Genomic DNA, 13,113 nt, shown 5'->3' with positions numbered 1-13,113 from the left:
TGCTTTTTTTTTTTTTTTAAGATTTATTCATTTATTTTGAGAGAGTGAGAGACAGAGACAGAGAGCGCACATGAGAGGGGGGAGGGTCAGAGGGAGAAGCAGACTCCCCGCCGAGCAGGGAGCCCGATGTGGGACTCGATCCCGGGACTCCAGGATCATGACCTGAGCCGAAGGCAGTCGCTTAACCAACTGAGCCACCCAGGCGCCCTCCCCATGCTTCTTTTGAGCTTAACTTGTGATAATAAAGTGAAAAATTAAAAAAAAAAAAAAAGAAGAAGAAGAAGAAGAAGCCCTTCCCAAACATACTTGGACAGGGAACCCTTATTTTCCTAGAATACCCATTATGGTCATTTCCAATGCACTCGGAATGTGCCCTGGGCAACTGTGCTCTTAAAGATCTTTCGGGGCAGTACTCTCAAGCTTTTATGTGCCTATGCAGCAGCTGAGCTTTTGTTAAATTGCAGTGTCTGAATCAGAAGGTCTAGAGTGCAGGTCTGAGATTTTGCATTTCCGAAAAGCTCCCAGGCCATCCTGATGATGCTAGCCTACGGATCACACCCTGAGTAGCAAGGGTGTAATTAGCAGGGAATGATTAAAGAAAGTTCCCCCCTTACCCTTAATAGTAGATTAACCTGCAGAGTGAATTCCTTCCTCCTGCCAGAAAGGAGAATCGCTGTTATTATCCTCTATTCTCAGTGATTACCAACAGGACGTGCAGTGAGAGCCTCTCAACAGCATTTTGCTTGTGAGCAGAAGCGAAGTCACTGTATTTTCACCAGCACTGTGAGACTGGTACAGTTACTTCTATTTTTGATTATGCAGATAAGTGAAAAAATTGAAATACATGCATGAAACAGGAAGGGACTCCTCTAAGCAGGAGTGACCTTTCCTTTTGTTCCGGCCATTCCTCCATTCCCTGATTTTTCCAGTGAGTCGCTGTTGGCCACAGAGAAAAGAGCAGACTTGGAAAGGCGGACCTGCGTCTGGACCACAGTGATGCTATCCTTTGGCAGATTGGAAGCTGCGGGGTTGGGGACAAAACTATACCCTGTGGTTCTGTTGACCTCACTCTCTACCGTATACTCCTTTTTTTTTTTTTTTTTTTACATCCCTTCATGACAATTTAATTAAGACACAAACCTCCAAAACCAGTGTGGTGAATATTAGCAGCAAGATCAGAACAATCTCCTTCCAATCGCCTTCTTATGAAGCAATTCAAGGCTTGTGGTTTCTATTCAATTTGTTATAATGACAGTGTTTAATCATGAAGTCTACTCAGCAGCCCGCCGCTGAATTGAGGTCACACATGTGACTATTCAAGCATGGAGCACATAATCTATAACTAAGATTTCGCCCCTGAATCTCTGGAGGCTGTGTCATTAATTAACAATGCATTTATTTAAAAAATAATATGCATTACAGCCTTCTAAAATGTAGCCTTGGCTTGGAATGAGCAGAAGTTTGTGATGAAACATTCATGGTAGTTGGTATTATTGTATGAAGAACTCAGCCGTGAGAACAGCTCAATCACATTTATTTGAAGATATTTAATTAAAAGTCTTTTTTTCTAATTTCTCAAAAGCCGACAGTATAATTTCTACTTGTGGCTCCTTTCTAGTCATCAAATCATAAAAGAGAGTCTTTAGAGTTCTAGTTCAGATGCTTATGCATGTCATAAATGCAACATAAGCTACGCAAGTTAAAAATTATTTAGTGTCATCCTGTGTTGCAATAAATATTTTCAATCTGGAGGAAACAATGAAAAAACTCTGACCCTTAGCCTAGTCCTATCTTTAATCATGGAAGCTTGTTTCAATTGACTGTGATGAAGGGTGGTGCATCTCAGCGAGGGGGCTCATTCCACTCTATTGCATTTAATGCACAACCTACGGCTGATATATCAAACTAAGTTTTTTATAGTTCAACACATAAATATATTTGAGCAGGATAGGAACATGTCAGAAGACCTACATTGCTGGTTAGAGGGCAAACAACATTTCAGCTAAATTTATGTCTCGGGCCTAAACTGGTCTATATTCAGAGTTAGGTTTTAAAAGATAAAATCCTATGTGCATGTTGTGCGGTTTTTTTTCTTCATCAATATATATGTCCATATACCTGTGCTTACGTGCTTGTTTCCTTTACGTGTGTGTATATCCCGTGCTGTAATACTAAGAGTAGATGATGTTTAACACACGTCTTTTTACTTTTTGTTTGAGGACGTACAGGGATTTTCACGCATCTACATTCCCATCAGGCAGAGTTCACTGACTGACCTCTTGGTGGAAATCTCTTCTGCTGCCTGTTTTCCATTTTTTGTCAGCAAGTGCATTATTTTGGTGTGGAAACAATCTAATTTGGACGGTCATAGGCATTTTACCTGAGGAGGCTGGTTTGGGGAGGCGACTTTCAAGAGGCCGCATCCCCCTGGCGGTCATGATGGGGTCCGATGTGGAATGAACGATGGTGTTATCTGCAGAGGCATGGCTGTCTGCAGAGGAAGGCACTTCTCGTTCAAGGGTCTGAGCTCTGATGGAAGAAGCTGCACAAAGTGCTGGCTGGAGAGACAGGCTGGGCTCAGTGTCCTCTGGGGAGTCTGGGTGGCATATGTACCGCCCTGTGGAGCGATTTCCCGAGTCTGGGAGTGGGAAGGTTCCAATCCCACTGTCCAGTGTCCTCATCAGGCAATTGGATTCTAGACAGAATAACATAGTGAGGATTAGAGAAGGCTCACATGAAAGGATAAAAATGATCGTGAGGATTTGTATCTGATCTGGAGGAAGGGGGATATCTAGAAGGAAGAAATACTATTAATGGGGTAGTAAATTTCCAGGGAGTGGCATCAAACAGACATTTAGTTGAACGTGGAAATATTCCCTTCACATAATATGAGGTAAGGCAGCCATTACTGGCATTAAGAATCACATGTACTTATGCCCTGGATGGCTCTCTAGAGTTATTACAGAAAAAAGAAACAAAAACAGTCATTAGAGACCAAAAATTGTTTTTGGTCACCATTATTTCAATTGGGAATCATATGACTTTGACCAGTTAGGTGAAATTTATTAACCGAAATACGATGAGTAATGAGCACACATAACACATTGAAGTGATGTCCTAACAAAGGTAATTATGCATCTATTACATGAATTATCATCCACTTGACAGTCAACTAAGTCTCTGGCCTCTCAATTTAACTGCAAGGGCAAGTAATTCACACGCTATAAGGTCATCCCAAAAGGTCCCTTACCCATGATACTATCACTTTATCATGTGGGGTTTCATTTGACCCAACTGCCATTTGAAGTCAATTTATTGAGAAGACTATAGAGCCACTGCCTCTTTCCCTCTCACTTCACGCAGTGACACAACCCATCAGTACCTGCTGGATTTCTCGTCACTCCCAGATATCCCTAAAACAAATCGAGTTGATTTCACCACAATGTGTAACATATTCTGCTGCATCTCATCTTTAAGAAACGCTAAATACAGACAAAAATACAATATCTGCAAAAATTATTGCATATTTGATTTCTGAAATGGTGGTATGGTTTATCCAAGCCAAGGAGACAACTTCCAAGATTGGCTTGTCACCCCCAAAGTCTCCTGTTTATATGATAATCCTAGAATAAAACATCCTTGGTAAAGTTTGTATCAGCATCTTATGGTTCTAAGACTAAGTAAGACTTAGTACCCTGTTGGGCATGGTGGCGAATATAACAGAATATGGCATAATCTTTGCATCAAGAGGCTCAACAGCCAACATTTTAGTGGTGCTTTATGGAACAATGGCTTGGAAAGTGGGAGCTGCCAATAGCTATTGTACGAACCCCGACACAGGATTCTCAACCTCTGTAGGTCTCAGGTTCCTTATGGGATAGCTGTGAGGATAGAAATATGTTCGCCATCCAATCTCTAGAATTTAGAACGCTACTGAACGCACTGTGAAAGGCAGCTGAAAGAGTTAAATAATGAACAGTGACATACGCACTATGTTTAGCATATTTATCAGATGTTAGCAGGTACCTGGTAGGTGGATAGTTTATCCGTAACTGCCTTCCTTACACAATCTCATTTGGTGCTGAGCAATTTGTATCAGAATTCCCGAACCTGTCCATTCCCTACCCTCTTCCGCAAAACTGCTTTGCTGCAAGTGAGTAGTAGAATTCTGGGAATTTCCTAGTACTAAGGTAAAAAAAAAGGTGTGTGGGGGGGATAGGGCTGCAGACAGACTTTGCTCTTACAGGTTCTAGTAGGTTTGGTGCTGGTTTTGGAGGCACTAGGGAGACGAAGTCCCTATCAAAGAAGAAGCTTCCATTTTCAAAGGGGTATTGAGTGGGAAGATGCAGATACCCTCTCTTATTTAGCCGCCGCCTACACCATGGGATCTCAGACTCTGGTCTGGGACTGCGGGGTGGGTGGGGGGTGGGGGCTGATTCATATGGTGATGGCCTGGGGTGGGCTTTTCTTTTTCAGGATCATGAGGGCCAAGCCTTAGCTCCATTCATTTCAAGGCCTCCACCAGGCCAGCTTTACTCTCAACCAGCTTCAAAGATGGTTCATTATCTTCTCTATTCATTTCCTCCTCAATTAAGGGTACCTGATTGTTACAGAAGGGCCTTTTTGAGAAAGGAGCAGCTCTTTGCATGGGGAGGCACTGCCGGGAAAGTTCCAAAGGAAGGACCCTGCTATTCAGATTTCAAAGTCTTTTCTTCATTTTAGCCTAGAAATATAAAACCCCTCAGAGTTAGCATGTCCATGTGTTGTACTTGGAGCAATTCTAAGAGGCTGAAGTACTTTGGTCTCATCCAGGAGCAAGTGGGTCTTCATCAGAACTGACCCAGTGTTTGGCAACGGGAAGCTGACTCAGGCTGTAACAGCTGAGATGTGTTAGACCCCACATGCCCCAGGCTGCCTCCCGTGCTAACTTACTCCCAGCACCTTCAGGATAGCGTAGCCCCCAACTAAAGCGTGCTCACCAGGATAAGACATGGGGAGCTCTTTCCCTTTTGTGGACACGAATCATCAAGTTTGGCTGCTTATTGCAGCCACTAGGACTTCACTCCTTTCTTGGAGTTATGGCTTCATCTTCACGACCTTATAAAGTAAGAACGATCATCACCATCTACAAATGAGGAACCCTAGCTCAAAAGCATTAAGTAACTTGCCCAAGGCCATGCGCTGTATAGATAAAGAGCTTGGATTTGAATCCAGTCAGGCTTAACTACAAAGACCAGGCTCTTAACCATCAAACTATCCTGATCCTTCCCAAAAGTACAGATAAACCCAGAAGTGGGGTCCACTCAGTTAATAGCCATTGAGGCAGCATTGTGAAACAGAAAGCTCACAGAATGCCCACCCCCCCATCCTGTTCCTAGGCAAGGCACTCAGCTTCTCCTTTGGAATTGGAGCAGGCGCCTGAATTCTAGCTGGCTCCCATGCGCCCCAACCTGAGGTGTGAGTCTCCTGTTAATGTTCCCTGTATTTGCATGGTTGCTGCCCCCATGCAGGATGCCTGCACATCCTGATCTGCATGGCTTCTGAGGACCATGATTGCTCAGTATCGCTTCCCTCTGCCTTCTTCAATTGATCCGTAGACTTCCATGCCAAGGTTCTCTGGCATTAATCGCAGCTCTCTGGACTAGATGCTAGGCATTGCCTCCAAGGGCAGTTTTTCTGGCTTTGTCTAAGAACTCTTTCCCCTCCAAGTATTTGATGGCTCAGAGAGCTCTGAATCCAGTCCCCTCAAATGAAGACTCAAAAAGCAAAATGAGATTCTTGGCTGCCTCTTCAGTGATTTTCTGGGGGAAAAGTCCCAGCCCCCAAAGCCCTGTATGTGCTGGCTTAGTCTATAATACAAGGTAGGAAGTAAGGCGAGGAGAGGTGTAGGGTAGGAAAAATGATGAAGGCAGGCCAAGGACAGTCCCCTTCTGAAAATACTGACACTTTCTGATTTCTGTCCCCTTAAATTATTTTCCTTCCCCTTCTTTCCTTTTATAATATTGTCCTACCAGATTCTATAAAACAGGACTTTTGGTATTCCTGAGTTCTGAGAACTCTGTGCTCTTAACACTAAACTCACAAACCACCTGCTATTAAAGCCATTCTTTTATTTCTAAAAATTACAGGTGCCAAATGTAGTGAATTTGAAGAACTCATTTGTAAGTACCTATGAAATGAGATGTAGACAGTCAGGGACTCAGGCGCCATATGCCAAGTTTCACCCTCAAGCAAATTTCTCCAGATTGCATAAACCTTTGGAAATGGAGTTTATATTGAAAATGCTGACACCTTCTTTATGTAGTTTCTTTTTTTTTTTTAAGATTTTATTTATTTTTTCATGAGAGACAGAGAGAGATTGAGAGAGGCAGAGGGAGAAGCAGGCTCCCAAGGAGCAGGGAGCCCAATGCGGGACTCGATCCCAGAGCCCTGGGATCATGACCTGAGCCGGAGGCAGACGCTTAACCATCTGAGCCACCCAGGCGCCCCTTTATGTAGTTTCTTTAAGGTGCTGTAAGTTTCTCACAGTTCATAAAAATATTGTAACCTGAAAAAGTGTTAGATATTGTACTTCTGAAGCCAGCTTTATTTTTTCCTCAGAGAATTCTAAGAACTCACAAAATAATTAAATGGCTGTGATAGGAACAAAGTTCAAAGTGGCAAGCTGACCTTGCATCTCGAATGAATTGCCAGTCTTGATCTCGACAAGTATAAGTTCACATTTGTGGCCATGAGAATAGCTGCCAACAGGGCCTTGCTAATGAGTTCCAGGGTTGGGTCTCTGGATGGACCACCGGGTCTCATTCTTCCAAGGTCACCAAACACATCTCTGACCCTGGTCAGTCCTCCCACCTACTTCTCATTGTCCCATTTGCCTTCTCTCTCTCTCCCTCTCTCTCACTCCCTCAAGGTTACGTTCTCTCACTTATTGGCACCGACAAGCCCTAGACATTTCATTGGATGACTCATAGCAGTGCTTCCCAGTCCTTTAAAGTCATGGCACACATAGAAAATATGCAGCTCACTGAGGCAAACGCTGGTTACTTGAGAGCCGAGGGCTCCACATCCTAGCACCCGCCCCTGGGATCCATTCAGGGCATCAGCAGCAGAATGGCAGGGAATCTCTTTCTTATAGGATGGACTCAGGATCTTTTACTCACACCTCACATGCATCACTTTGCAGATCTCCAGCAGGCAAGGAGATGGATACTTTCATGGTCTCTTAGAAATTGATACAGAAATTTCTAGGCCCTCCTTCTTTGGGAAAATTCTCAGAGTGCTTGGATGAGGAATATTGTCTGGCCTTGAAGCTTCAGTACAGAGGGAAGTTATTGTGCCTAAGAGGGAGACGAGCAGCCCAGGAGTGGGTCAGTAGCCAAAAAGGGTGAGGTTTTGCATGGGATGGTGGCAGAAAAGAAGTTCTGGAGAGGGGCGCCTGGGTGGCTCAGTCCTTAAGCGTCTGCCTTCGGCTCAGGGCATGATGGATCGAGCCCCGCACCGGGCTCCCTGCTCGGTGGGAAGCCTGTTTCTCCCTCTGTTTGTGTTCCCTCTCTCTCTGTGTCTCTCTCTGTCAAATAAATAGATAAAATCTTTAAAAAAAAGAAGTTTCGGAGAAGCATTTCCACTGGGGATTTGTCAACTGTTAACTTAGGGTGCACAGTATAAAAATCCCCACTCAGTTTGCCAATGAGCTTTAGCACTTATGCTCCCTGTACCAGGGGTCTCGGCAGGCGGTTTTAGTTTCCTCATCTGAAAATTAGAGCATGCAGCCTTCATCCTGGGGGTGCTTTGAGGACTAGAAACATAGCACCTAATAAACATAGCATGATGCCTGGAATAGACACACAGCTATCATTCAAAAACAGCACAATTCTCTAAACAAATGTTCTTAGACTGTAGGCATCCTGGGGCCAGACTGGATTTTATTTATCTCCTCGATATTCCCATATAAGTCCATTCCTGATTCTATATTGTCCTTTTTCAACAATATGGTGATTATGTGCTGACAGAACTGATCATAACTGCAGGCTGGTCGAGGAACTGATTTACTCTCCATCACGAATGCTCAGCACAGCGCCTGACACATAGTTAGTTCTCACTGAGTATAATGAAGAGAACAGGTGGAGAAAAAACCAGCTCCAGTCTTTAGAAAATGCTTCCTGAAATCAAAGTGAATATGAAGCTTTCCTTTTGAAATCCCAATCTGCTGCCTTTTGTTCTGACTCTGGCAACAAAAGAAAAGAGCTGACTTCCTTCTTCTGTAGAGCTGTTTTTCACGTCTGGTCTCAGACTTCATTATTTCAGATAGCTGGAGGGATAAGATCATTCAGAATTATTGAATATTTTAAGGACCAATTTCTTAATACTTCCAAGCCCTGACAGCACTGGTCTGGGACCAAGACGAGGACATCTCCTGGAATGGTGTTTTGGTGTCTTTCTCAGTCTTCCTGCCCACGACCCACTTCCTGCAAAGCATCACTGGCCAGAAGGTCTCAGGTCTAGAAGCAGCCAGAATGGCACCATCACCCTGGCCCTCGTCCTCGGGGATTCTCAATGCCATGCTGAGTGCTGGCATCCCCACTTCACATCAGTGCCCACAGTAGTGGAAGAACTAAGTTCTTACAGAGTCCAGTTCCCGGGGGCCATTTGTAGTGAGTAGATGAGATTATTTGGTCACATCTTACATGGATTTATGCAAAACAGTGAGTTTCTCTCTTTTAAAACAATTTGTTCTCTCAAGTGGATTGTTCCAAACTTGTTTTATATTATTTCTTCACACATAGTACTGTTATCTTTAAAAATAGCTGCAAAGGGGAAAGTTTATTTCCAGCACTGTTTCAATTAATATAAATTTCCAAGTTGGTGGAATCTGAATTAGCAATGATTTTTGAGTGTTTGGGAAATGCTGCTGATTTTCCCCTCAGCCTTCTCTTCTACGGATTAAAGTGTCTCAAACTTTTTCTCACAGATCCTATCGCACAAATCTGTGATTGCTTGAATTTGTAAACACCAGCTCCGGGTGGTGGTAACGTATTTGTCCAAAGAGATCATTAGATAGGAAAGGCTTGAGAAAACCTGACTTGAGTTCTAAATTACTCTGAATATTCAAAAGAAGGAAGTTAAAAAAGAATAGGCTGGAATGTCCACAATAGCCAAACTGTGGAAAGAGCCAAGATGTCCATCGACAGATGAATGGATAAAGAAGATGTGGTATATATACACAATGGAATATTATGCAGCCATAAAAAGGAATGCAACCATGCCATTTGCAACGATGTGGAGGGAACTGGAGGGTGTTAGGCTGAGTGAAATAAGTCAATCAGAGAAAGACATGTATCATATGACCTCACTGATATGAGGAATTCTTAATCTCAGGAAACAAACTGAGTGTTGCTGGAGTGGTGGGGGGTGGGAGGGATGGGGTGGCTGGGTGATGGACATTGGGGAGGGTATGTGCTATGGTGAGCACTGTGAATTGTGCAAGACTGTTGAATTACAGATCTGTACTTCTGAAACAAATAATGCAACATATGTTAAGAAAAAAGAAAAAGAAGTAGACAGCAAGAGGGGAAGAATGAAGGGGAGTAAGTCGGAGGGGGAGACGAACCATGAGAGACCATGGACTCTGAAAAACAAACTGAGGGTTCTAGAGGGGAGGGGGGTGGGGGGAGGGGTTAGCCTGGTGATGGATATTAAAGAGGGCACGTTCTGCGTGGAGCACTGGGTGTTATGCACAAACAATGAATCATGGAACACTACATCAAAAACTAATGATGGAATGTATGGTGATTAACATAACAATAAAAAATAAACAAACAAACAAACAAACAAAAAGAACAGGCTGGAAAGACAAGTCTTGAAGACCCACGTGGCTAGCTGCTGGCTGTGTGTCAACAGGGTTTGAAAACTATTCTAAGCATGTACAATGACAGCTCATTTGTAATAAGCCTGGCATAGTGCTCGTGACAAAGCAGGGGCTCAGGAAGCTTTCCCAAGTGGTTGTCAGGGAAAGGTGGGGGGCCCTAACATACACCGTCATGGAACCCAAGGTAAACCAAACATCCATCTGCATGGTTAGTATTCTACTGCAACACCGGGGTCTACTTCACTGAACAACTATCTTGTGGTTATTTCCTAAGCGATTACCTTTTGGAAACCATTTTTTTGGGGGGCTAGCTGATTGTCATCATCAATAAGCAATTGTGAATATGGAGCAAAATACCTGGAGGGGGTGGCAAGCCACCTCGTGCATAGGAAAGATGGAGTCCATTCTCTCAAGAAATCCATTTCGGAGCTGGCACCCTGAAAAGCTTTTTAAAAAGACTAAATGAATGATGTTTACTGATGTTCCTTTGCTCACAGACTGACTACATTCTCGGGAAACATTTGCAAATTAGTAAGCCATGATTTTCAGTTAGCAAAGGTACAGCCCATCTGTCCTGAAAAGTTGTACTTGCTCCTGTGCAGTGATCTGCCCTCTCTTAGAGGTTCAAATAAACTACTTTAGTAACCACAGATTTTTTTTTTCCTCTTCAACACTAATAAATCCTAGGAAAAGAGAAAATTTTAAAATCCAAATGGTTTTTTTACTATGAGCATTTTCATCACAAGCTTCAGCCAAAAAATGCACCAAGGACCCAATATGACTCACCAGCCAGACAGGGTGTTTGTATGGGTGCTTAATATCCATGCCATATTACTAATTGGCATGCTTTCTTCTAATGCAAGTGGTCATATAAATAAGTCTTTGTATGACTTCTCTCCAGGTTCTTAAACATCTTTAAGCTACGTGTGGTATTGGCACCAGAAACTTAAGCCACAGATGGGAGAACAGATCTCTTTATTTGCACATCCTTCTCTTCATCTGTACGGCTGGAACAAGCTAAAAAAAATAAGCCTGTTGCCAAAGCCACATCAATTACATCTAGGTTATACATTCTAAGTTTACTCTGTGGCTTCCTCAAAGTCGTCAAAAATGACTATATTGGCGATTTATTCACAACCACTGGGTACTTTTGGCTGTGGCATTAAGATGACCTTCTGGGAAGAGTAAATTCAATTTGATGGCTTTGGAATGCATGAGAATACTCAGTCTTTGAATTCCAAGTGGATTTAAGCTTTCTGAGACTTGAATAGTGTACAGAAGAATGTAAATTTGTTTTCCAGTCTCCTGTGCTCTCTTTGATATAAAGGAAGACCTGGATATTGGGGGTCTGGTACACTGTTACACAGAGAATGAATATGAAAAAATCATAGGGAAGTAACATGACAAAAAATTAAAAGGAAAAACCGGACCATGAAAGGTTTGTAAAGATGAAGGACAAGTTATTTAAACCAATATAAAAGATGTGCCACCTTAGGTTGGGTTGGTATCTGATGAAAAAAATACTCTGTGTCTGATAGTAGCATCACATACAATATTGTGCTGGGATGTGATTTAAGGATATAAACTGGAAAAGGTGAGAAATGTGTGTCAAATGCCCATGTAGACCATGAATTCACAGAAATACTTCTTGAATTTATTTACATATCCAGCTGCTAAAACCCCTGAAAGGGGGGGGGATTCCTTAAGTTTGCTGTAAGATGTGTTTCTTCCTATCAATGATACTGGAACAACCTCTTCTAAGGTTCTGAGGGTGGCTCTAGGTCTAGAATTTTGGGATTCGTTATGTACTTTCTGAACCCTTCTTGATTTTGCAAATGTTAATAAGATCTCTATTCTCTTATCCCTCCAGACTGAAAAATCTTGCGCTCTTCACATAATTCCTTCATGTCATGCTATGCTACTACGCTTGTCGTGTAAAACAATGCCCAGACTTGTATGCAATATTTACTGTGATACAGAAGAGTAGTCTAATGTGACCAGTGTGGTTTAATAGCCAGCACTTGTTCGGATTGGTCAGCTGATCTAGGAACAGACTTGGATCCCAGACTCCTACATCTTATTTTGGGAGTTGTTGCTTTAGGTCAAAAAGTCCTTGATGATGAGCACGCACACATATCCCTCCCAACTCCCCACAAAGCAATGACTACCCTTTGACTACTCTCCTATCCATATGTCAAGTCTTGTATTTTTTACTTTGATATTTTTCTAACTTAAACAACAAGATAAAACACAACACTGTACTCGCTCAGTAGCAAAACTTGCTAGAGTACCATAAAAATGTAGAATCACACTGGCTCCAGCCCTGATCTATGAGCACCATTTTTCTATGTGAAGAAATGTCAACTTACCTCTCCATCTTGTTTCCTGTTATCTTTGCTCATTCTCTATCCATGACAAAATTACTCTATCCTCAACTTTTTTCCTCCCAATCTAATTACCATTTAGCTATTTGTTTGTAGCTTCTTTTCAAATACTTTGGGCTGGTGCTTATGAAAGGCAATGTTAAGGATCTAAACAAATGATTTTACTGATTCTCCTCTGTTCACAGACTTACAATGTTCCCAGATTACATTTCCAAATTAGTAAGTCACGATTTCCCCTTGGAGGACGTACAGCATGTCTGTCCCAAAGGGTCATCCTTGTATTTGTTCAATGATCTACCCTCTCGCATGCATCCACTCCATCTCTATCTGTCTTGCCAAAAGGAAGTGATAAGTTAAACAATTATCTGGTGAATCTGATAGACATAGATGGCTATTATGAGTAATTTTATCTCTCCAAATCTTTTTTACTCCATGTCAGGTTTTCTGAATTGTATGGACTACTGCCTCTTCTCTCCATTTCACCTGCCTGGATAACATCTGCTTTGATAAAGCAACTGAGGGAAGGGAGCAAAGAAAATAAATTGGGGGTAAGGTGCTGCAGGAAGAGATTCAAAACAGTTTGATTTGGCAAGAAGTGTATAAAAACAGAGAAGCGTGGGGAGCTTCAGATCTATCAACTTAGCAACAGATAAGAATTTATTAGGCATGTTTATAATGCAGCCTATGTATTATTACCCTAACTTTTTTATATTAAATTTTTACATGCTCTAAAATTACAAATTATTTTAGTTTGTTCATATTACTGCAGTTACAGATATTTAAAGAAAGCCTCCAGAAATATAAAAATTTAAAGTTCATAGGTGTTTTTCTCTATTCGTCTCTATATTTAATCAGTCTCAATGA

The 13,113-nt window shown here is 42.2% G+C and overlaps 1 protein-coding gene across 5 annotated transcripts in view; it reads right to left on the bottom strand.

Annotated features, from left to right (window-relative positions):
- Positions 1 to 13,113, bottom strand: part of NCKAP5 (NCK associated protein 5) — a 965,493-nt gene that overhangs the window by 54,076 nt on the left and 898,304 nt on the right. For all 5 annotated transcript variants that reach the window (XM_073884776.1, XM_025857088.2, XM_073884781.1 and 2 more), the window contains one exon: positions 2,381 to 2,695. In XM_073884776.1, the coding sequence (XP_073740877.1) occupies positions 2,381 to 2,695 (315 nt within the window). The remainder of the gene's footprint in view (positions 1 to 2,380; positions 2,696 to 13,113) is intronic.

The sequence above is a fragment of the Callorhinus ursinus genome, unplaced genomic scaffold (genome assembly GCF_003265705.2).
Source record: "Callorhinus ursinus isolate GAN/ISIS: 27379988/994484 unplaced genomic scaffold, GSC_fseal_2.0 scaffold2, whole genome shotgun sequence".
Classification (NCBI taxonomy): Eukaryota; Metazoa; Chordata; class Mammalia; order Carnivora; family Otariidae; genus Callorhinus; species Callorhinus ursinus.
Note: the sequence above shows the minus strand (reverse complement) of the source record. Positions and strands in the feature narration are given on the sequence as shown.